The sequence below is a fragment of the Eublepharis macularius genome, chromosome 4, assembly GCF_028583425.1.
Source record: "Eublepharis macularius isolate TG4126 chromosome 4, MPM_Emac_v1.0, whole genome shotgun sequence".
Classification (NCBI taxonomy): Eukaryota; Metazoa; Chordata; class Lepidosauria; order Squamata; family Eublepharidae; genus Eublepharis; species Eublepharis macularius.
The window spans coordinates 32,026,170-32,048,258 of record NC_072793.1 but is presented as its reverse complement, the minus strand read 5'-3'; the positions used below and the strand labels follow the sequence as shown (position 1 = coordinate 32,048,258).

The 22,089-nt window shown below is 43.6% G+C and overlaps 1 protein-coding gene across 1 annotated transcript; it reads left to right on the top strand.

Moving 5' to 3' along the window:
* The first annotated feature begins 1,572 nt into the window (after positions 1-1,572).
* On the top strand, positions 1,573-16,810 carry SLC25A19 (solute carrier family 25 member 19). Its single transcript, XM_054978881.1, has 7 exons — positions 1,573-1,641; positions 3,915-4,095; positions 5,017-5,172; positions 6,652-6,822; positions 9,239-9,422; positions 10,369-10,499; positions 13,709-16,810. Exons 2-7 carry the CDS (start codon positions 3,964-3,966, stop codon positions 13,907-13,909), a joined length of 975 nt encoding a protein of 324 aa, XP_054834856.1. The 5' UTR covers positions 1,573-1,641; positions 3,915-3,963; the 3' UTR covers positions 13,910-16,810.
* Positions 16,811-22,089: the final 5,279 nt, after the last annotated feature.

Here is a 22,089-nt window from a genome sequence, read left to right as displayed (position 1 = left end):
GGAACAGGCCGGAATGGGCACTAAATAAATGCTGGTGCCACAAAAACAGTGGGAAGCATTCAAGACCCTGCAGAACAAGATTTTAGAAAAGAAAACATGGAAATATCATGCTTTTATTAACCCTTTCCCTGCCAAAATGGCCCCAGAACAGTGCAAAACAGGCCAGAACGAGCGCTAAAGAAATGCTACTAGTGCTACCAAAAAAACTGAAAGCATTAAAGACACTGGAAAACAAGATTTTAGAAATCAAAACACTGAATTGGCATGCTTTTATTAATCCTTTCCCTGCCAAAATGCTCCCAGAACACCCCAAAAAACACTGGGAAGCATTAAAGATACAGGAGTTCAATATATTAAAAATGAAAAAATGGAAATAGTCTGTTTTTATTAACCCTTTCCCTGCAAATATGCTCCCGGAACAGCACAAAACAGGCCAGAACAGGCACTAAAGAAATGCTTGTACCTCAAAAAAAAAAAAACCACAGAAGCATTAAAGACACTGGAGAACAATATTTTCAAAATGAAAACACTGAACTGGCATGCTTTTATTAACCCTTTCTCTGCCAAAATGCCCCCAGAACAGTGCAAAACAGGCTGGATATACCAAGCTACAGAAGTTCCACAGAACACACATTTCATTACCGATTCAATTCACTGGTTTTGTGCAAAAACAGCTTGGAATTGATATTTCTTGGTCTACACTAACCACATTCGTAGGGGCAACAGTGCAACCAGCCACATAAGTCCCACAGAATACCCTTTCCACTACCCTTTTCAGGCAATGTACTATTTTTCAGAAAGGACACTTCCCCTTAGTCCACACCTGCCACAATGACAGGTACCACAGGACTCTTCATATACTGTTAAATTTCTTCCACAGCTTCCCTGGATCTTGATGGAAAAGAGAGAAAATTGAGTGTCATCCACATATTGGTGACCCACATCCAAAATCCCAAGATGATCTCTTCTGGTGGATTGTGTAGATCTTAAAAAGCATTAGCGACAAGATGGAACCTTCTAGTTTGGTGTTGTCGCTCACCGATTCATCCTTGTTCGTGTCTTTTCTGTTTTTAATTTTTATTTTTATGTATTTTAAAGTTTAACGTACTTTAAAGTTTGTTTTTAATGTTTTTGACTGTTGGCTGCCATGGGGACCCTCCATTTGGTAGAAAGACAACACTGAAATATTTTAAATAAATAAATAATAGTACATTAGCAAGGATCCAATACAGAGTTGAAGAAACGCTGAAACAGAAGATAATCAATTCTAGGACAGAAATTAAACAACATGAAGCACACAGGTAGTATATAGGAGTACATATTTAAAGCAACAGATAATCTATAAGTTTAGAATGAGAACAATCTGGGCCGTTTATAATTTGGTTGCTCTTAAGAATAAGGGTGTGAAATGAATGGACGAATAGACCTGCTGCTTAACCTTTTATCCCCTCTCCCCCCGTCGGACTCTGCAAACAGAACGCTTAGAGGCTGTAGTACCCTGTGGACTACATTTCCCAGAACGCTCAGCGGGCAGAGTGACCCCTTCATTGCGTTGTCCGCAATTGGCAGTTGCCCTTGTGTAGAAGAAGCCGCTTGCTTCGCCCGGGAGTGAGCCGATGCCGACCCAGGAGGGGCTCTAGGGTAGGGATCGGGAACGTGGGGTGCTGCTCAGGGTTTAGTTTCTATATATGTGTGTGTGTCAGCTGGAGGTCGTTGTTGGAAGCCTGTGTTCTTGTTTAAGGTCTGGCCGTGCTGGGAACGCATGCTCAGCTTTACTTCCTCCTGTTCTGTTGCTTCTCAAGTTGTATATATGAATGCAGGCAGAGGTTAAGCCCCCTGAGCCAGATCGATCTTTTTCTCTCTCTCTCTCCAGTTAAGTGAATTCCTCATTGAATCTCTTCATCCTTCTGGATGAGGATGGTAAACAATTTTTTTAAACAAAATATATACACACCTTTTTATTATGTCATATTCTTAATGTGAGACTGGAGTAACTCTGCTTAGGATTTCACTGTTAGAGCAGTAAAAAAATACAAAGACCAGTGTGCCATGAGCAAATGTGTGGTTGTTTTCTGCTGGTGGTGCACAGGGGTCATATCTGTCATCCAGAATTTGGGGAGGGGGGAACCAGAGCTAGTACTCCCCTCATTAAACCTCTGTTAAAAGGACAGGATATTTTTCTTCAGGCCTATTGGCAACTCTGACTGGAATTAGGCATTCCCCATTCAAGCAAGCCATAGTTTACTGTCAAAAAGAGCGCAACTACTAGTCTTTGAAGAGGCTGTGAAAACGTGAGTAGAAAATCCTCACTTTGCCTTAAGCATGTGCTGAAATGGTGGGGGAGCTATCACCTGGAAGCCCCCTCCCAGTCTAAAACCAAAGAATAAATCCTTTATGTCCTACCCCAAACCAATGGCATTAGCTTTCTACGTAGTCCCTATACAAACCAATAACCTTTCCCTTTATCACCATCAGACTCTACTCAAATTACTAACTTTCTACCAAAGAAAGTTTATTGTCTATAGCCATAGGCCGTCACAATTTACCAAACATCGACTAATAAACAGTTAAATCTATTATCAAACTTTCTAGCTGACAAAGGAAAATGGTCCCAGCATATCTGTATCTGAACCTATGCATTACATATTGCCAGAAAAGCATTGTCTCTGTAACTTTTTCCTTATAAAAGTTTTGTTCCATCATGACTAAGTTCAGGCCAAGTTCAAAGTCATCCCCTCCTTAAATCAGAATCTATCTTACAGTGGGGCCGCAAAAATGGGGAGAGATTATCAGTGCATTTACATTTTTCTTTATTGAATGGCTGCCTCATACTTCTTTATGGAGCTGTAAAGGTTGCCAGGCCATAGTTTAGGGACAGAGCACAGGTGGCAAATCTTGAAAAGACCCTGTTTATTAATAATAACAACAACATTCGATTTATATACCGCCCTTCAGGACAACTTAATGCCCACTCAGAGCGGTTTACAAAGTATGTCATTATTATCCCCACAACAAAACACCCTGTGAGGTGGGTGGGGCTGAGAGAGCTCCAGAGCGCCGTGACTAGCCCAAGGTCACCCAGCTGGCTTCAAGTGGAGGAGTGGGGAATCAAACCCGGCCCTGCAGATTAGAGTCCCGCGCTCTTAACCACTACACCAAACTGGCTTTAAAGGACTTGGTGAGCTTCTGCCAGTCTTGATACACAATATAAGGGTTCGCTGGGTCAGATATTTAACAGTAGGGGTTTTATATGATCTGGTGACTGCCAGTGGCTTTAAGAGAGCCAGGGCTGTGAAACTTGAGACAATAGGGACCTCCGCCTGGGTGCTTGAATAGTCTGTTGATTGGGTTTTTTCCTAGTTGTGTTCTATTTTTATGCTTCATTTCTCAATATTGTATTATATAGCATTGAACAGGAATGTGTTTGTCAGTTGGCTAGCTTTTGATGAAAGGTTGCCCTTATAGTATGGCTAAAACAATACACGTTGCATCTCAGTTTACTTAATTCTAATGCTCTATTTGTGTGTGTGTGTGTGCGCGCGCGCTGGCGCGCGCATGCGTGCGCGCGCACACACACAGTCTATTGGTGATGAGAAAATGAGATTGTGCCACTCTCCCACCTCTGAGTACACCTGCCCTCTAGGTTTGCCTAGCAGGTGACATCTTGAGAAGGTGTGTGTAGATTAATCAAGGTATCATGTAGATTAATTTTGTGTACATTGGACTCTGTGCACATAGACCCCAGTTGTCCCTTATATCCAATGCATGCATACCAGTCATGTCTGGGAGCAGGTATTGTCTAACTTCCCATCTATGAGTAGACCCAATTTATACTTCCTACGTTTTCAGTTGTGTAAGATCAGTTGAAGCAGACGTCTCAGCTGGAACTCTTATTTTCTTGATGTCAATGTCAGTGTTCACAGGAGTGGATGGATATTGAAGCGGCTTTTGGATCCTGGAGGGATGGTTGGCTATGACCCTGATTCCCAGTGCACGTCCTTATCAGCAGTGGAAATAGCAGCTGCAGGGTCTGCATCTGGTTTGGTCACTCGGGCACTGATTGGCCCCTTTGATGTCCTAAAGATCCGTTTTCAGGTACTGTTTTCTGCATCTTGTGTGACAACCTTCTGGTATTACAGTGGGTGGTTTTAAAAAAGTAGGAAGAAAGTTGTCCTTTCCAGTGTTACATATGCAGTCCTATAGCTAGTAATCAACCCTGCATATTACTGTTGGGTTAACTGTTTTGTGATACTGGATCTTTAGCATGCAAACAGTTCTGAATATATGATTAGTCATATAATTCTTATCTCTCAGCAGATTAAAGCTAGTAAGAAACCATGTACCAAGTTAGAAGGTCAGTATGTGGCCTCGTGGAGGGAAGCACCTAAATACTTAACTGTTCGAAGTCTAATAGAAAAGCTGTTCATGTAGGGTTACATAAGACTGTGTACAGGTGAGAAAATCAGTAATGAAGATATCATAATAACTGAGATCCAAATAGTAATTCCTTTTGATTTTGTTAGCTGGCATTGCATTTCCAGAGGTTTACAAATTGAAGTAATAGCCTAGGGAACCATTAGAATTGCTATCTTTTTTCCGGCTGTTTTTAACCACTGCATGACAAGTGCAACCAAACTGTTTCTGGGCACAGAGCTCCAGTGCAGCTTTTAAAGGAGCAGGAAATGGTCCTTAAAGTAAAGCAGTCCTTGGTACAGCTCCCTTGCTTAGGGCATTGCACCGTAAACTGATCTGGGTACACCCTTGGATCAGAATTGTATTTGTATTTGATTACAGCTGTGTCCTGTTTTTAAGGTTTGGCTTTCTTCCAGTATTTCTGAATTTTTTTGTGTCTTGTTTACACTTTATTGATATTTTTCATATAAAGTGTTGTTTTGTAACCCATCCCAAGATATGGGACTTGGCTCCAATTCATTTTCCATCTTAAAAAAAAAACATGTTCAAGCCCCCAGAGAGTTTAAATTTCAAACATTACAACTGACCTTTATCTTCCTCCAGCTTCAGATAGAACAGCTGTCTTCCAGAAACCCACAGGCTAAATATTATGGTATCTGGCAGGCCACTCGCCAGATTTTGGGGGAGGAAGGGCCGAAGGCTTTCTGGAAGGGCCATGTCCCAGCTCAGCTCCTCTCGGTCAGCTTTGGAGCTGTCCAGGTAAGAATCAGAAAATGCATCAGGTTAATTCTTTACTCTGGTAGCTTTTCCAGGTAGCTTCTACAGCAGTCCTTTTTTTATTGTAGCTGCCTTTCATTTCTCTATCTCCAAAGACTGATTTCACTATTCTGTGACTTGCTTTGCCACAATTAAGATGTTAGTTAACACAGAATGGTTTGGTTTTTGAATTGAAGTATTAAAGAATGGCAGTGCAATCCTAAACAAAGGTTAGTGTAACTCTGGAGTAACTCTGTTACTCTCTCTCTGGAGTAACTCTGTTTAGGATTAACAATAACAACATTTCATTTATATACTGCCCTTCAGAATGATTTAACACCCACACAGAGTGATGTACAAAGTACGTTATTATTATCCCCACAACAAAACACCCTGTGAGGTGGGTGGGGCTAAGAGAGCTCTGAGAGAGCTGTGACTGACCCAAGGTCACCCAGCTGGCTTCAAGTGGAGGAGTGAGGAATCAAACCCGGTTCTCCAGATTTGAGTCCCATGCTCTTAACCAGTAACCAAACTGCATTGTGGGAGTTGAATCCACTGAAATGTTTCCACACGAAGAGAATTTCCGTCTGTGGAATGTGACCTTTTCATCTTCCACTGAAGCTCCAAATGCCCCTCCCAAATGCTGCTTCTGCAGTGGGAGCAGGGAGGTGAGAATGAGAAATTCTCGCTCCAGGGATGGAAATCCTTCCATCTACACAGGTTCTGCAGTGGATCCAAGGCAGGGTTCTGTGGTCATCTGGGGCTTAGGGTCTGATAGTTCAAAACTGTTGCATTCTTCTTGTCTTGTAGTTGTGAGATAGTTTGATCCTCCCCTGACCATGATGTTGCTGTGATCTTTCCATCCTGCTCTCTTGTGTGCTGTGGGAGAAGGCCACAGTAACATCCTGCTAGGATACCAGTGGACCTTGTGCCTGGGCATTAGAGGTTCTATGAAGTATATTGTGATAAGGGATGCTGAAATTCCATCAGGTAATTCTGGTGCAAAAGGGAACTTAAAAGGAAGCATTTCACAAGAATAGCCATATCAGCAACAGTAAAAAGCCATGGTAAAATAGTGGCCTTGTACGTTCACAGGCAAATTTAATATTTACTGTGTTTTCAGAGGCAAGAGCCTATTTTCTTCGGAGTTAAGATGAAGCATTCACATATGGGCTTTCCTTTAAATTACCCAAGTTCTCTAAGAATTTGGGACCAGTCCATAAAGTTAATCAATGGGACTAACGACCCAAGAGTGTGTACTTAAAACTCACTGTGCTCTGCCAGTATTGCTCCCAGGGGAAGTATATGTAGAACTGTTACCTAAAACATTGCTCTAATTTTTTTGTTATTGCTGGCATATATGTTGCACTTGAAGGGTCTCATTTTCCACAGTGATTGGGAGGTTGCGGGTAGCACTTCTGTGTCTTCACCTAACCCAGAACATGCTCATTTCTTCTGTTTGTTCTTTTCTTCCTGTGCAAGTTTGTCAGCTTTGAGTTTCTGACAAAATTGGTGCACGATGGCACATCGTATCATGCCCGTGACTTTGCTGTGCACTTTGCCTGTGGCGGTTTGTCTGCTTGTGCTGCCACCATGACGGTTCAACCCCTTGACACACTGCGCACCCGCATGGCTGCCCAAGGAGAGCCAAAGGTAAGCGGCGATTGAGAGGGGCTTTTCAGTCAGGTTCTCCTGTTATGTGGCTACCTTTCAGATCAGTGTAGTGGAAATTGCGCAAGAATATTGTATATCGTGGAGATTGTTGGTGTATCACAAGTTCTGCCACCTTGCCCTGTTCATGCCAGGGTCTTAAATAATTTCTTGCTTGAATATGCCTTGCTAAGCTATACTGTTCTCTGCTGACGTAAACTCTGGCCTTACTTTTGAGTACAAGGGTATAAGGATTCCCAAAGAGGTCAAGCAACCTGTTCCCGAGGACAGACAGGCAATAATTTCTTGAACTGGCGCCAGCTGGCCTGGGACACAGCATGTTTTGGTCTTGAACCTTCCCTTTGTGACAATCAGTCAACTTCTCTTTAATCATCCCTCTTTTGAGGAAGATTAATGTACGATTGGGGGGGGGATATGTAAGTTTAACCTGTATGTCTTAGTGAAATCCTTCTCAACAGGGCTTTTTTTCTGGGGAAAGAGGTGGTGGAACTCAGTGGGTTGCCCTCAGAGAAAATGGTCACATGGCTGGTGGCCCCGCCCCCTGATCTCCAGACAGAGGGGAGTTGAGATTGCCCTCCACACCGCTTGGCGCGGAGGGCAATCTCAACTCCCCTCTGTCTGGAGATCAGGGGGCGGGGCCACCAGCCATGTGACCATTTTCAAGAGGTTCCGGAACTCCGTTCCCCCGCGTTCCTGCTGATAAAAACCCTGCTTCTCAAACTGGACTTCAGCCTAGACAAACCGGTAACGTGCTGGGCACAAATTGGCCCTAGGAGTCTGCTTGTTGTCTTTTGGGATCCCAGACAGCTGGCAGTGTAAATCACCAGGCGGTACCCTTCCTCTGTCCTGCTATGTTATTGTGCTGATACTTTCTCTGTTATTTCTTTGCATGTAGGCTCTGTCATCGTGATTATGTATTTATGCCTCTCTTGTATTTTACTTGCTTTGTTTAATAAATTGCTTTCCTTCCACACTGGTATGCTTATTGCCATCAAACCCTAAAGATGCTCTTGATCCTTAGCAAGACAATCAGTAATGCCCTCTTATAAATTAAGTGATGGCCACCTGGTGTTCTTGGAAGCTAATTGGGTTTTTCTGAATATTTAGCACCATTGCTGGGGAATAACTACCTCGAACAAATAAATAACATGGTCATTATCAGAGGACTTACAGATTACCCTAGAAAAGTTAGACTGAGGGATACCGGTTCTTCTTTTCAAGCATGCCCCCCCCTTGCTGAGAGGAGGGAGCAGTTTCATACCCACGTCCCTCCTCACTCCAGCCCCTTTACTCACGCAGCTGTTCCTCCAGGCACGCCCTGCATCGCTTTCCAAAGGGCTGGAAGGAGCTGTGGGAAAGGAGTGGAATAGACCGTACACCAATCTGAATGCAATGCTTCTTGACCGTATTGAATATTTACAGAGGAGAGAGCTTACAAGAGTAGCTAGGATTGGAAAATATTAGATAAGATGGTGCCAGAACAGGCTGAGCTGAGCGGAAGGTGCAGGAGGGGCCAGAACACTGACCTTGTGGTCGCCCCTCCCCAAATACGAATACAAATCCTTTGTCCAGGGATGCTTTCTTTTGCGTTGCTTTTTTCTGTATCAGGAAAAAGATTCTGCATTCAAAATAAGTTATGCAGATCAATGCTGTTTATGCAAATTTGCTACTGTATAAGTGTACCTATTTTCCTGCATGGTTAATCATTGTATAAAATTTGGGGGTGGGGGAGTAAGGATTGGTATACTGATCAGAGTGTTGGAGCAAATGTGTAGAACAGGGGGATATAGCCAGTAATCAAGGAAGCATTAAGTGGTCACACAGCCTCCTTTGAGATTTTCCACTCCCTAAACCGTTTGTGATCATTGGTGGAAATCTGATGTGCAGTGGAGCATGGGGAGCAGCAGGGGTCATTTTGTAGAAGAAGAGCTGGAGGAACTCATTAGCATATGCCACGCCTCTTGCCATCACCAGAAGTGTGTCATTAGTATAACTGATTTCCACATGCCACACCCCCTGACATCACCTATCCTGGCTGTTTTGGACCCAATCCTGGCCATTCAGGGCCGAAATTGGGCCCAAAATGGCAAAAAGGGGCTGAAAATGGCTGAAAAGGGGCCCAAAATGGTCAGGATCGGGCCGCTGATGAGCAAGAGAGTGATCCACCACCCGTCAGAGGCCCGATCCAGGCCATTTCAGCCCCAATCCAGGCCGAAATGGGCCCAAAATGGCCAAGAGTCAGGTGGGCGGGGCCACCTGACGTGACCTCTTTGGGGAACTGCTGGAACTGCGTTCCTGTGCATTCCCCTTCGAAATGAGCCCTGGGGAGCAGTATTGGCACCAAAAGCCTCTGTTAATTGGTCACACTAAGAAACTTGCTCCATTTGTATTTTTTTAGATTTACAGGAACCTCCGACATGCTGTGGTCAACATATACCAGACAGAAGGCCTGCTGACCTTTTATAAGGGTCTCAGCCCAGCCGTCATTGCAATTATCCCCTATGCTGGCCTCCAGTTTTCCTTATATAACCTCCTGACCACACTGTATGAATGGATCATTCCGAGAGGAGGATCGCAAACAGGTTAGTCCTTGGTGCAGGAGCTGTAGGGTGAAATGGCAGGTGGACTCTGTGCTACTACACGGGTAGTTTGTCACAAAGCAGTCCAGAGTCCCGCTGAAGGGCTGGCTCTGAAGATGAAAGCAGTTTGGTCTTGTAAATCACTGCATATTAAAAGTGCCGTGTCGATAATTACTATAATACAGTCAAGTGCTTTAATCATTCTTCTCCCCTAGTCTCCTGCTGCTATCTTTGTGGTATCTTTTCTGATTTCTGGTGATTCTCTTGATTAACAGTGAAGTATGAATGGGGAGCCGCAACAAAATGTTGCATTTTTTAAAAGATTGCCCAAGGACGGCCACAAAAGTGGGAACAATTTGCCATGCTTAGGCAAGTGAAAAATTACTGATGCCCCCCTTTCCAGTCGTCCTCAAGTATGAAAGAGCTTGGCTGCTGGAACAGTCCCACCTGGTGTTCTTTGACAGCCCTAAGAAGGGCTGGACAGGTGGCACAGTTCCCATGTTATTAGTGATCCTTCGTTATGAGAGCTCAATTGATGAGGCAGTCCCCCAAAGATGACTGTCAAAAGTAGGACTTTCTTTTCTGGGGGGTTGCCCTAGTATCTACATTTCTCTGACCCCTAACTTCTCTCCTGATGCTCACCTTACCTTCTTCATCCTCCCGTGTTCACCTGTCTGTTTCTTCCCACATCCCTGCCCCTCCATTTACCCTCTGTCATTATTAGGCACAATTTTTTTTTGCTCTGACGAACAAAAACGCCACCCAAAGAATGCTCAGATAGTGTTTTAGCTGGGGGCGGGGGGATGTAGTCATGCAACTATTTCTCTTAGTTCTTCAGAACTGTCTGCAAACCACCACCACCCTTTTTTCTTTTCTTCTGGTGGAAAGTACAGTTAGCAATCAGACTGTCCTTTTGAGATACAACCCTACCTTTCGAACCTCTTTTCAGGCAATGTTAAACACTTCGTGTGTGGCAGTTGTGCTGGAGTCATCAGCAAAACCCTCACTTACCCTTTTGACCTGTTCAAGAAGCGACTGCAAGTGGGAGGCTTTGAGCAAGCCCGGGCCACATTTGGGCAGGTGAGAGATGCTTCAACTTGGATGTAGCGTTTTTTTCTACCTGCCTCCCTTTGTGTATACTCGTACAGTCCAAGAATGTGAATTCATTCATAATGTCAGCAAAAGATAATCCAGCATCAGAAATAAAAAGATAACCGGTGAACCATTTTGTAGTATATGTGCAATGATAATTCCCCACCCCACCACAAAAAAACATATATATTTATTTAAATATTTTATCCTAGTATTCTCCCACACTGGGTAATAAAATACACAAAGAATAAAGAGTTATCTTGTGAGGTTCCTCAGAGCACAATCTAATCCCCTGTGTTACTCAACCTCTGTGTAAAGCCTTAGGAGAAAACATTCTTAGTTATGAAACTGGATGTCATCAATATGCAAGTGACACTCAACTACATCTCACCAGGGCTTTTTTTCTGGGGAAAGAGGTGGTGGAACTCAGTAGGTTGACCTCGGAGAAAATGGTCACATGGCCGGTGGCCCCGCCCCCTGATCTCCAGACAGAGGGGAGTTTAGATTGCCCTCCGCACCGCTCAGAGGCGCAGAGGGCAAACTAAACTCGCCTCTGTCTGGAGATCAGGGGGCGGGGCCACCAGCCATGTGACCATTTTCAAGAGGTTCCGGAACTCCGTTCCACCGCGTTCCCGCTGAAAAAAAGCCCCTGCATCTCACTATCCAAATCCCCTAGTGATGCTGTAAAGGTATTGAGTTGCTGTGGTCAAGTGACTGAAAGCAAACCAATTGAAACTGAACCCAGGTAAGACTGAAGTGATGCTGATTCGGAAGCTGGAGATCTTGAAGGACATTGTGCTTCCTGCTTTTGTTGGGGTTCAGTTAACCTTTGCAGATTCAATTAACATCAACAACAACATTTGATTTATATACTGCCCTTCAGGACAACTTAACACCCACTCAGAACGGTTTACAAAGTATGTTATTATTATCCCCACAACAATAATCCCCCTGTGAGGTGGGTGGGGCTGAGAGCGCTCCTAGAAGCTGTGACTGACTCAAGGTCACCCAGCTGGCTTCAAGTGGAGGAGTGGGGAATCAAACCTGGTTCTCCAGATTAGGGTCCCATGCTCTTAACCACTACACCAAACTGGCTAATTAAGACCCTAGGGGTTTTACTGGATCCAGAACTGCTGCTAGAGATACAAATTAATTTACCTGCAAAATAAAGCGAAGTCAGTCTAGCCTGGAAGATGGCCCCCTACTTTGACAAGGCCAATCTGGTCACCTGGACCCTGGGTGGTAACATTTAGACTAGACTACTGTAATGCACTCTGCATGGGTCTCCTCTCAAAGTTTACTCAGAGACTCCAGTTGGTGCAGAATGCCACAATTCAATTATTATCAGGAGCTGGGCATAGTATGAATATTTCTCCCATTCTGCAGTCATGCCATTGTCTACCAGGCTCAATTCAAGGTTTTGTTATCACACACAAAGCCCTTCATGGTCTTGGCTGCTCATATCTACAGAGTTGCCTCTCTACCTATACTCCACCATGGCAGCTTCACTGATCTGAACAGGGCCTTCCACAGGTGTTTCCTTGCAAATGGGCAGAATCAACAATGCCCATACAGGCTCATTCTCTGTTGTGGCCCCCACCTTATGGAACAGCCTGCCTGAAGAGGTCAGGAAAACATCTGGTTTCTGCAAACTATACAAAACTGAATTATTCAGGATTTTTTAAAAAAAACAGACGTAGAAGGGTTGTACTGTAAGAAAAAGTTCAAAGAGATGTGTTGGTAAAGGGATAGGGCCTGTAGACTATACTAATGTGTGCTGTTGTTGTAAGTATGCTCCTACTGGGTAGTTTTTGTGCTGTTTAATATGTCATGTTTAATTGCTTATGCTGGGTTTCAGCATTGTTTCAGTTCTGCATCAGATTTCTGTTTGTTTGCAAATATTTGCAATCCATCCCCTATTGTATTGTTTATTGAACGTCCCAGCTATTGATCGTATGGACTTACACTTCGTAATCCAGGTTGAGTCTTAGGGAGAAAGGCAGACGATAGTAAATGTAAACAGATAATTGAATGCACAAGCCAACAGCCGTCCAGTCAGATTTAAAACAGTTGATAATCCACAAAGACATCCAGGTTGGTGCTAGTTCCGCTGATACGGCCAACAGCCCTTTGGACAAGTCCATACTTCAGGATATTTTTATAGACATTGTTCTGGTTAATGCTCAACCCATGTCTTATTCGGGCAGCTTATACGTTCCCAATTCCCTCCCTTGCTTGCTTGAAATCATAAAATGAAAGATGCCACAGAGAAAAAGGTGAGTGGTCCTGGTCGCTTTCAGATCTTCACTACAGCCCTTAAAGAGACGGCAAATGCAACAAAACCACACCTGTCTGAGGCCCGGGGGGTGAGGCCTTCTTTCAGCGTCATCCCCCAGCAATGGGGAGAGGAGAAGTGGTTTGGGCTTGCTGGAGTCTCCATTTTCCTTTTTGTTGTCATTTTCCTTGTTTTAAATGGTTTTACGAAGTACACAGGTTTGGGCGCCGATATTGCTGCTGTAAGCAAAGAAATAAGATTTTCCTTCTGGAAAGATGTTTCTGTGCCAACTGAGCTGAAAAGTTGCCCAGCTTATTACATATATCCAGTAGGGCTTTTAAGAGAAATTTCTCAGCCCCATCTTCCCACATCTGTAGCTCTTTTGTAGCTGTTGTGCCTGTGTTAGATTACTGATACCTTCACTCCCACTTGGGTTAGATGGAGCACATTGAAGATGTATTGTCGAAGGCTTTCACGGCCGGAGAACGATGGTTGTTGTGGGTTTTCCGGGCTGTATTGCCGTGGTCTTGGCATTGTAGTTCCTGACGTTTCGCCAGCAGCTGTGGCTGGCATCTTCAGAGGTGTAGCACCAAAAGACAGAGATCTCTCAGTGTCACAGTCTGAGAGATCTCACTGAGAGATCTCTGTCTTTTGGTGCTACACCTCTGGAGATGCCAGCCACAGCTGCTGGCGAAACGTCAGGAACTACAATGCCAAGACCACGGCAATACAGCCCGGAAAACCCACAACAACCACATTGAAGATCCCTGCATATTTGGCTTCTCATTCTTGTTCAGAGCGAGACTGTCGGGCTATGGTTGAATCCCTCTGGCTGCATTTAGCCATTTTCATGTGATAGACAAGCCTGCTTATGACTTGCTACAGCGGCTGGATTTGTGCTGTTGTTCCCTCCTTTCTCCAGGTGCGGACCTACAGTGGTTTAATGGACTGTGCCCGGAAGATTGTGCAGGATGAGGGAGCCTGTGGATTCTTCAAGGGCCTCTCCCCAAGCCTACTGAAGGCTGCGTTCTCAACAGGCTTCACCTTTTTCTGGTATGAGCTCTTCTGCCGTCTGATGCATACCCTGAAGGACATGAACAGCTCTAAGAGGGAGAAAGATTGACGTAAGCTTCTATCTGCAGCAGATGTTGCTGAACTCTGTCAGCCTTGCCATTGTACGGGTGGGGGTAGGGTTGAGGGAGGAGTACAGTGCAGTGAGATGTCTCTTTGCCACCGCACAAGACACACATTAATGATAACTTGGGCTGAAGCAAGGCAGCTGGCCCTCCACGGCTTATGTCAGGGGCATTGCAGACAGTCCTTTGCACCTACGGCACAGACTGCTTCCTGTTACTTCTCCCCTGTAAGAGACATTACCTAATCCTGGGAAGAATTTTTAAATATATAACTTTTGGAAACTGTTGAAACCATTCTGACTGATGGTTTGCTCCAAGAACCGGATGTCCTCATCTTGTTTGCAAAGCTCTGTCTGCTCTTTCGATCCTGTTGCAACTGGTGCCATATTGGTTGCCTTGACATGCTGGCGTCCCCTTTAACTCTCCAAGGACACAGTCCTTCCTCCCGTCACTAAAGAGTTGTGCCTCTGCAAGTGACTGGCTGGTTTCCCCCCACATTGCAGATTTGCAATGATGAGCCTAGAGCGGCTTTGTTTCTTGCTCCTTGGCATTTGTGAGTTTGTTAAGGGGGTGGCTGCCTGTTGAATAAATGGTGATGGCACGGGCAATGAAATTGCAGTGTCATCTCCATCTCTTGGTCTTGCTTCTTGTTGGTAGTTTTATGGGGCATTATGATGTCGCCATGTTTCATGAGCAATGGAGCAGGTTCTGTATTAAACAACCAAAAAAATGCTCCGTAAGGAAGAGAGTGTTGCAGAAGTGTCTGAAGATCATCCAGACGGCAATGTGAAAGAAGAGTGGGGTGTGCAACCACTGTGCATATAGCCATTGCATCGGTGGTTCCATTGGTGCTAGTGTTCTTCCTTTCCTCTCACACACACACACACGTATTTCATTGCCTAGCCAAACTGCAAGTGGCAGGAAATATGCAACCAGTAGTCGTACAAAGCATCCACATTTATAAAGGACTGGCTTCTATGTGATTTTAAATTTATCATTCGTGCACATATATATCTCTCTGTGCCATTGCAAAGATTTATGGTGACATGCCCCAACTGAAATCCCCATTCTTGTGCTTTGTCACCTACTCCACTTTGGCTTTTTTATTTATTTACAATAGACGATATCAGTCTCATGCAGTGCAGTCCTAAGCAGAGTTCTGCTCTTCTAAGCCAGTTGAAGCCAACGTGCTTTGAAGGGTGGAACTCCGCTTAGGAGGGCACAGTTAGTTCCTAACCATCACACTATAATAATGAAGAAAACACACGTAAGTGCGCACACGTTGCAAATGTTATTATTATGTGGGTCTTTTTTCTTCTTTTTTTGTACATTTTTCCTTCTCCAAAATTTTATCCCCTTGGGTCAAGGAAGCTTTCTTCTTCAGACTAACCCTGAGCTAAAGTCAGTTGAAGTCAACATTTTGCAAACAAAGGGCTAAACTATCCTGTTGCTATAAGCAAATTTGACAGGAAACTAGCACAAGTGGTTGAGAACGTGTCTGGGGTACCAGAGAACTGAAGTCTGCTTTCATACCCTTGGAGGAGAGAGTCCCAGTTCTGGTCCACTGATGGCTGTGTTGGTCTGCTGTTCGTTGTTTTTAATGAAGAGTATGCAGCAGCATAGCATTTAGGGTTGTACATCTACTGTAAGGCTCTGAGTATACTAGATCCATCTGTGCTAATTCATATTATCTGCTTTAAGTGCTGGAAGCAGTGGTCCTGTTTCCCATTTCAATCTATAGCAAATGGCACTTTCCTCCTACAGTCCAACTGTAACAACACTGTAGCATAGATGATTAAGTGGAGCTTGTTAGAATGGATCAAGTTCCTGTGCCTTTGCAAGTCAAGGCAATGACTAAGTTGGGATCTCATGCAAACCACCTAGCTTTCCCACCAGGCAAGCGGATTCTGCTTCCCTCCTGTGATCCTGTCTCACAATAATGCAGCACATGTTCAGTCACGTGGCCTACTTGAGGAGGAAAATGGAGGGGAAATGTGCTCATGTTCCTTTTACCACAGCACGAATCCAGGTGTAAGTGAGGCTTCTGGTGAGGGTGGGAGAGATCTAAAAAGAGGGGGTTAAAAGCAACAGTGCTCGGTTCCATCCTTGTGCAAAAGTTGCTACACGGGTTTTTTTTTCTTTCAGAACTAGCAGGATGGATCTTATTTCTGAGGTGATTGGATCACCCTTGATCAGTACCGTTGGAGCCCTGTCACTTAGGGACATAGAAATTGTAACTGGGAAAGACCCTTCAGGTCACGCTGTACTTCCCGTCTTGGGGTTCTTCCTTATACTCTTAACAGTGTGACTTTTATTTAACCGACACCTTTGAAGTTTTGTGAGATTCACGTTCCCTCCGCTGCTTATCAGAGGAGAGTTGGCCTGAAATTCACGTTCCTTCTACCGCTTGTTTGAAGAGTTGGCCTGTATAGCCCTTTGACTTGCTGAGAACAAAAGCTGTTTGTACCTCTAAAATGTTTGCTTTGGACCAGCTAGTTCTCCTTCTCCCGCGTTCTCTCTTTCTGCCCAGTGCTTGTTTTCTGTTTGGCCTTCAAGTCTGGCAAGATGATTCTCTCTCATAGCAGTCGCTCAGGGTGGAAATACACATTTTATGGCAAACTAAGGATTACCAAACCTTCTAAGATGTAATGCGCATCTTAGGAGGAGGAAATTTTCAGGGGAAATGGAGGATGGTGGAAAGGTTAAACACACTTAGGTTCACACATGGGTTATCCCGTGTAAACACCTTTCCACACACAGATTCATGTTTACTCTGGCTAACCCAGGAATGGGGGGGGGAGGTCTATGGTTTTGTACCTGCAAAAATATGCAGTTCCACTCTCAGAGCAGAGTCAGATGTTATTAAAGAAATAAAGGCAAAAAAAAAAGAACAAGTAGTTTTCCATTTATCTGGTGGCACTTCTTGTAATAGAGGAACTTGCACATTTTTCACTGTGGTCAGAAACATAAGCTCCCAAGGTTGGGTCCGCTGCCATGGTCAAATGCACAAGCTGTCTTTGCATCAAAGGTTTGCCCTTCTGACCTCAGGACACTTCTTCAATAACAGCCAAAGCCACACTGTTTTATGGTTTCAGTTTTGCAACAGCAACCTGATAGTAATATGAGAGTTCTCTCCCCTTGTCACGCTCTGCAGTTCATCCCCCAGACAGCTTAGTCCAGTAGGTTTCATTTCTTCTCCTGCCATCTCCTTGTCAAGATGCACATTACTAAGCAGATCCATGGATTCGATCAGTTTTGTTGGATGTCTCGGTATCAGTCATTCTTCCTCCTCAACCCACAAAACGTCAAAGTGGAGTCTGCAGATACCTGTAATGTTGAGAGCTAGTATCTCTAATAAATCTTGGATCAATATTTTTTCCCAATTGCTTATTTTCTGAGATGCACAGCTGAGATGGTATGCATGCTCAGTAACAGATCATTAGTGCAAGGAATACATTTTTCAGGATCAATTACTGAGATGGTTTTGTTTTTCAATTCCTATTGTTACATCAACATTTAACTCATTGCAGTTTTTGTATTTTTCGTATAAACTGGCCTTCCTCAAGTGCAGCATTCTTTTAAGAATTTGGACCAGTCTCTTGTTTTTCAACCGGTATGGACCCATGTAGCTTCTCTGGGAAGAAACATATTAAATATATTTAACATAAATCTTTCTGGTGAGTGCTGTTTTTTCCCCTTCAGCTCTTGTCCTTTGTCCTGAGAACTGACAAAGAAACACCTTGAAAATTGTCTTTTTTTCTTCTCTCTACAAAGAAGTAAAGGTCTAAAAAAGATCAAGTGTCCATAAGGGAGAAACTGATATACACACAGGTGTTGTTCATTATCAGCCGCCTACCGCCCAAGCTCTGCTCACGACCTGACTTGAATCCTGGTGGAAGCCGGGTCCAAATAACCAGCTCAAGGTTGACTGAGAGCCAAGCTACAAGTAATGAATTACACTTGCCTAGCAAGTGAACAGACTCGCATGTATTCCTCCCTGTTCACTTGCCATTCACTTGTGCTCCACTTGATCAAGTGGAGAGCAAGTGAATGGCAAGTGAACAGAGAGGAATACACGTGAGTCTGTTCACTTGCCAGGCAAGTGTAATTTGTCACTTGTAGCTTGACTTTCAGTCTTCCATCCTTCTGAGGTTGGTAAAATGAGTACCCAGTTTCCTGAGGGTAAAGTGTAGATGACTGGGGAAGGCAATGGCAAACCACCCCATAAAAAGTCTGCCAAGAAAACATCGTGATGCGACATCCCCCCATGGGTCAGTAATGAATCAGTGCTTGCACAGGGGACTACCTTTACCCTTTCTCCTTTGTATGCTTTGTATTGGAAGATCCATTACCAAATACAAAACAGTCTGTATACAAGCAGTTCTTGATCATCTGTATTTTAAAGTGTGGCTGTAGAGAGTTGCTAATTGACCAGAAAAGAGGGGTTTGGCCTGCTCTTGTGTCTTTAAAAGCAGTTTGACGTGCACAGATCCTGTGAAGCCTTGTAAACATGGAGATTAATGTGGTCAACAGCTAGATTCTGCACATCACATTGCACAGAAGCAGGGCACAGTTGTAAAGTTGGCAATCCTGGTGGATGATAAGTAGAAAACTTGCCACGCATTATTAGCTAGATACCAATGTAAGTAAGATGCAGCCCCTCCCCCAACTCTTTGACAATATTTTTATTGGTTTCATAGTTCACAATCCAGCTCGCGAGGGGGCACTATTCCTGCACATAGCAAGGCAGAACATGCTCACTTTTTTTTACTGCGATGTCTAATTAGATCAGCATAAGCCTGGTCGATCCTGGAGTCATGAAAAGACTATTAAAATAACAGATGGCTGACCTCATTGGTGCATCCAGGGCAGACGGTGGGGTGGGGTGGGCTGGGTACCATTTTTTTCAAAAGCAAACCCAAAGCTCAATCCAGGAAAGCAGGGTTAGCACCGTTTATGTGAAATCCGTGCTTACAAGGAGGGTGCCTGTGAGGCTTGTTTGAAAGGACTTCCAGATTCTTCTGACAACAAACTGCCATTAGAGAGAGAGAGAGAGAGAGATTACTGCATAGCATGGATTTGGATTAACACTTGGAAGGTCATGTACTATTCGGCAGAGTGCATTGTAGAGAAACAAAGTGCTTGCTGCTGAAGCTAATGTGGGAGTGGACTACTGCTGTTTCTGCGAAAGTAAGTTTGAATACAACCTGTTTGCCCATTTGATCATTTGAAACTCCATCTGAAGAAATCTTTCTAGCCTAACAGTGGCAGTGGCTTAACAAGCGTTCAGACTGGGATTTAATGAGGCCTGCAAGAGCCTCCTCCCCGCCCCCACCTCCCAATTTCTTGCATGGTCGGCTCTTGTAGAGTGTTCATCTCCGAAAGAGATTTGAGAGTCTCCTGGAGCTGGGAATTCCAGCATGCTGTTGCTCTCATCAGTAGGTTTGTTCCAGGATTGTCTTACATCTCCATAACATGGCTGCCTGCCTTCAAGCTATGTCCTCTCTTACAGAGATCATTCATAAAGTAGGAGTATCAAAGTTATGACAAAGGAGGGGTTAAATTGAGGCAAAGTATAACGGGGTGAGGTTTTAAAAGGCCTTTTTTTTAAAAAAAAGCCTTTGTGGCTGGTCCCATGATAACATGGCAACACCTAAATGCTCAGCAGAAAGGGAATTCTTAGATGGATCCCTGCCCCGCTAGAGATAAAGAGGGGGCAGATCTTGTGGATGTAATATTTACCAAACTCAATTAAAAATACCTGTCATATTTGATTATAAGATAAGAGTTACTTTCTGTATACGATATGCCACCTTTTCATCTGCACCCCTTCATCTGTATGTTTATTAATATCGTATGTATTGAATGTTTGCCTAATAAGGATGGGATTGGTTAATTCTACCTGAATCCATGTGATTTAAGTTTTCTCCCGATGGTCATTTGTCCCGATTGGTTATTTATTTACATTACCTGCAAATTCTGAACATTCTGCCGTTTAGCAGCTAAGCTGTGAAATTGGGATTCTCTGAGAACATGCTAGCTGGCAGGCCTCTCGTCATGATCTTGGCCCTCCTTGTTGTATGACTTCCCATTGGTACTAGAAGAGTTGTTCTCTCATGTCACAAATGAACCTGTTTTCAGCTAACAAATGTTGAAAGGTGCTGGAATGAAGCAGTGTTATGATTCAGAAAGAGTAGATTGGCACACTCTTTCAGACAGTGATCGTTTTGAGGATTAACTATCTTGTAAAGTTAATGTTTCTACACACAACCAACCATTATTAGACAGTGTAATGCTTTGCCATATAGTTTGTGTTTGTTTATATAGAATTTTGAATAATTATTAAGGTGTTTTAAAATGTAGGCCTCTGTAGTAAGAAGGAAGGAGGCTGGATGGGTGAGTGAAGTGTACGTTAATTGGACGGTAGCTGTACTCTAGGGGGCAGAGTGAACTTCATTCAGTGTTTCTCGAACTTCCCCCCCAGAGAAACCCCTAAATTAATTTTTCAGATCTTGAGGAACCCCCCTACCTATGAAAATGTTTGTGGTGGAGACTGCCCTGAAGTCATAGCTGACTTATGGCGACCCCTGGCGACTGGTGGGGTTTGCTATTGCCTGCCTCTGCCACCCTGTTCTTCATTGGAGGTCTCTCATCCAATTACTAACCAACAGGCCAGGAAAAGTTGATGTCCGGGAACGCAATTCGATTTATGTAAATTATTGCTAAGAAAATTGATTTTTAAAGAGCTGATATGCAACCTCAATATCCTCGATATTTTGAGGAATTTTTCATGCTTTTTCAACATTTTTATTTATTTATTCTACGATTTTTCATTGAATCCCTGACAATGTCCTGAGGAACCCCAGGGTGCTGCAGAAACGCTGGTCTAAGTGCTGAGGGAAAGTGTTCATTCCGTCTAGTTTGGGGAGTCTGTGTGGAAATCTGACTGTTCTCGTTTGTGAGCACAGCCTAAGTGACAACAGAGGGAAAGTTGAGTCAGTCAGGAGTCTGTCAGAGGATCCAGTTCAGTGAGAGCATCTAGTTCAATCAGGCAGTCTATTTATTTATTTATGTCATTTATAGTCCAGCTTTCTCACTGAGACTCAAGGCGGATTACATAGTGTGAGATCAGTACAATCAGTATCAAGGACATTTCCATAAACAATGTCATAGGGTAAATAAATACAAGTTTACAAAGACATAGCATTAGCAAGGATCCAATACAGAGTTGAAGAAATACTGAAACAGAACATAATTATAGGACAGACATTAGACAACATGAAGTCTAAGAGAGTGTATGCTGAGAGAATTATTCTGTGCATCTGACAGAGCTGTGGTTCTTGAAAGCTTATGCTATAGTAAAGTTAGTATTAAAGGTAGTACTGGACTCTTTACTATTCTGTGAGTGAAGAACTGTGTGGAAAATAAAGTATTTGTGTCTGGGTCTGTGTATAAACATTTAAGGATCTATATCTAATATGAACTCACCAAGCTTATGAACCAATTCTGAAACCAATACTTATCAATACTTAGTAACTATTACACATATGTACTTATAAATAAAATCTATTTCTGGTTAAGCAAAATGCCTGTTTCATCTGGAATACAGGATCCCTTTTTTATCTTGGAGCCACCCCACGAACACTGACCATTCTGTCGTACTACCATCTGTAACTAAGCCTTCCAGTTAAACTGAAGAGATCCAAGGTGAAACACATTTGGTGGCAGTGAAAACCTTTTGGGAATACTGAAGAAGTCAGAGGGGCAGCAATATTATAGGTCACACACAGAGGGCAAAATGCCACAGGTGGCGTTAGTGGATTCAAGTGGATTTGAGGGATTCATACCTCAAAGGGAACTTGTTCTTGAGGTAAAAAGCTTGGGCAAAGTACAGAACACTTGAAGCTTGGGGTGTGTGTGTGTGTGTGTTAGTTGTGACCAGGTAAAAGTCGTCAGGTAAAAGTTTAAGGGAAGGAAGAGCTGTCCTAAAAATCCTAAGTAGTTTAAGGAAGAAATGGCACATATACAGTTAAATGTGCCTTGTTGAAGCATTAGTACAGTACCGAGAGCATTAAAATATAAGCTTTCATAGACTAGATATCACTTCTTCAGATACAGTTTTTGCAAAATCTTACACTGGAATAAAATGGCTTTAAGGTGCCACGAG

Bases quoted from the DNA above. Each gene is read 5' to 3' on its own strand.
- SLC25A19 (XM_054978881.1), top strand. From the start codon at position 3,964: ATGGTTGGCTATGACCCTGATTCCCAGTGCACGTCCTTATCAGCAGTG. The intron at 9,423-10,368 runs GTTAGTCCTTGG...ACCTCTTTTCAG, and splicing joins GAGAGGAGGATCGCAAACAG to GCAATGTTAAACACTTCGTG. The intron at 10,500-13,708 runs GTGAGAGATGCT...TCCTTTCTCCAG, and splicing joins CCCGGGCCACATTTGGGCAG to GTGCGGACCTACAGTGGTTT.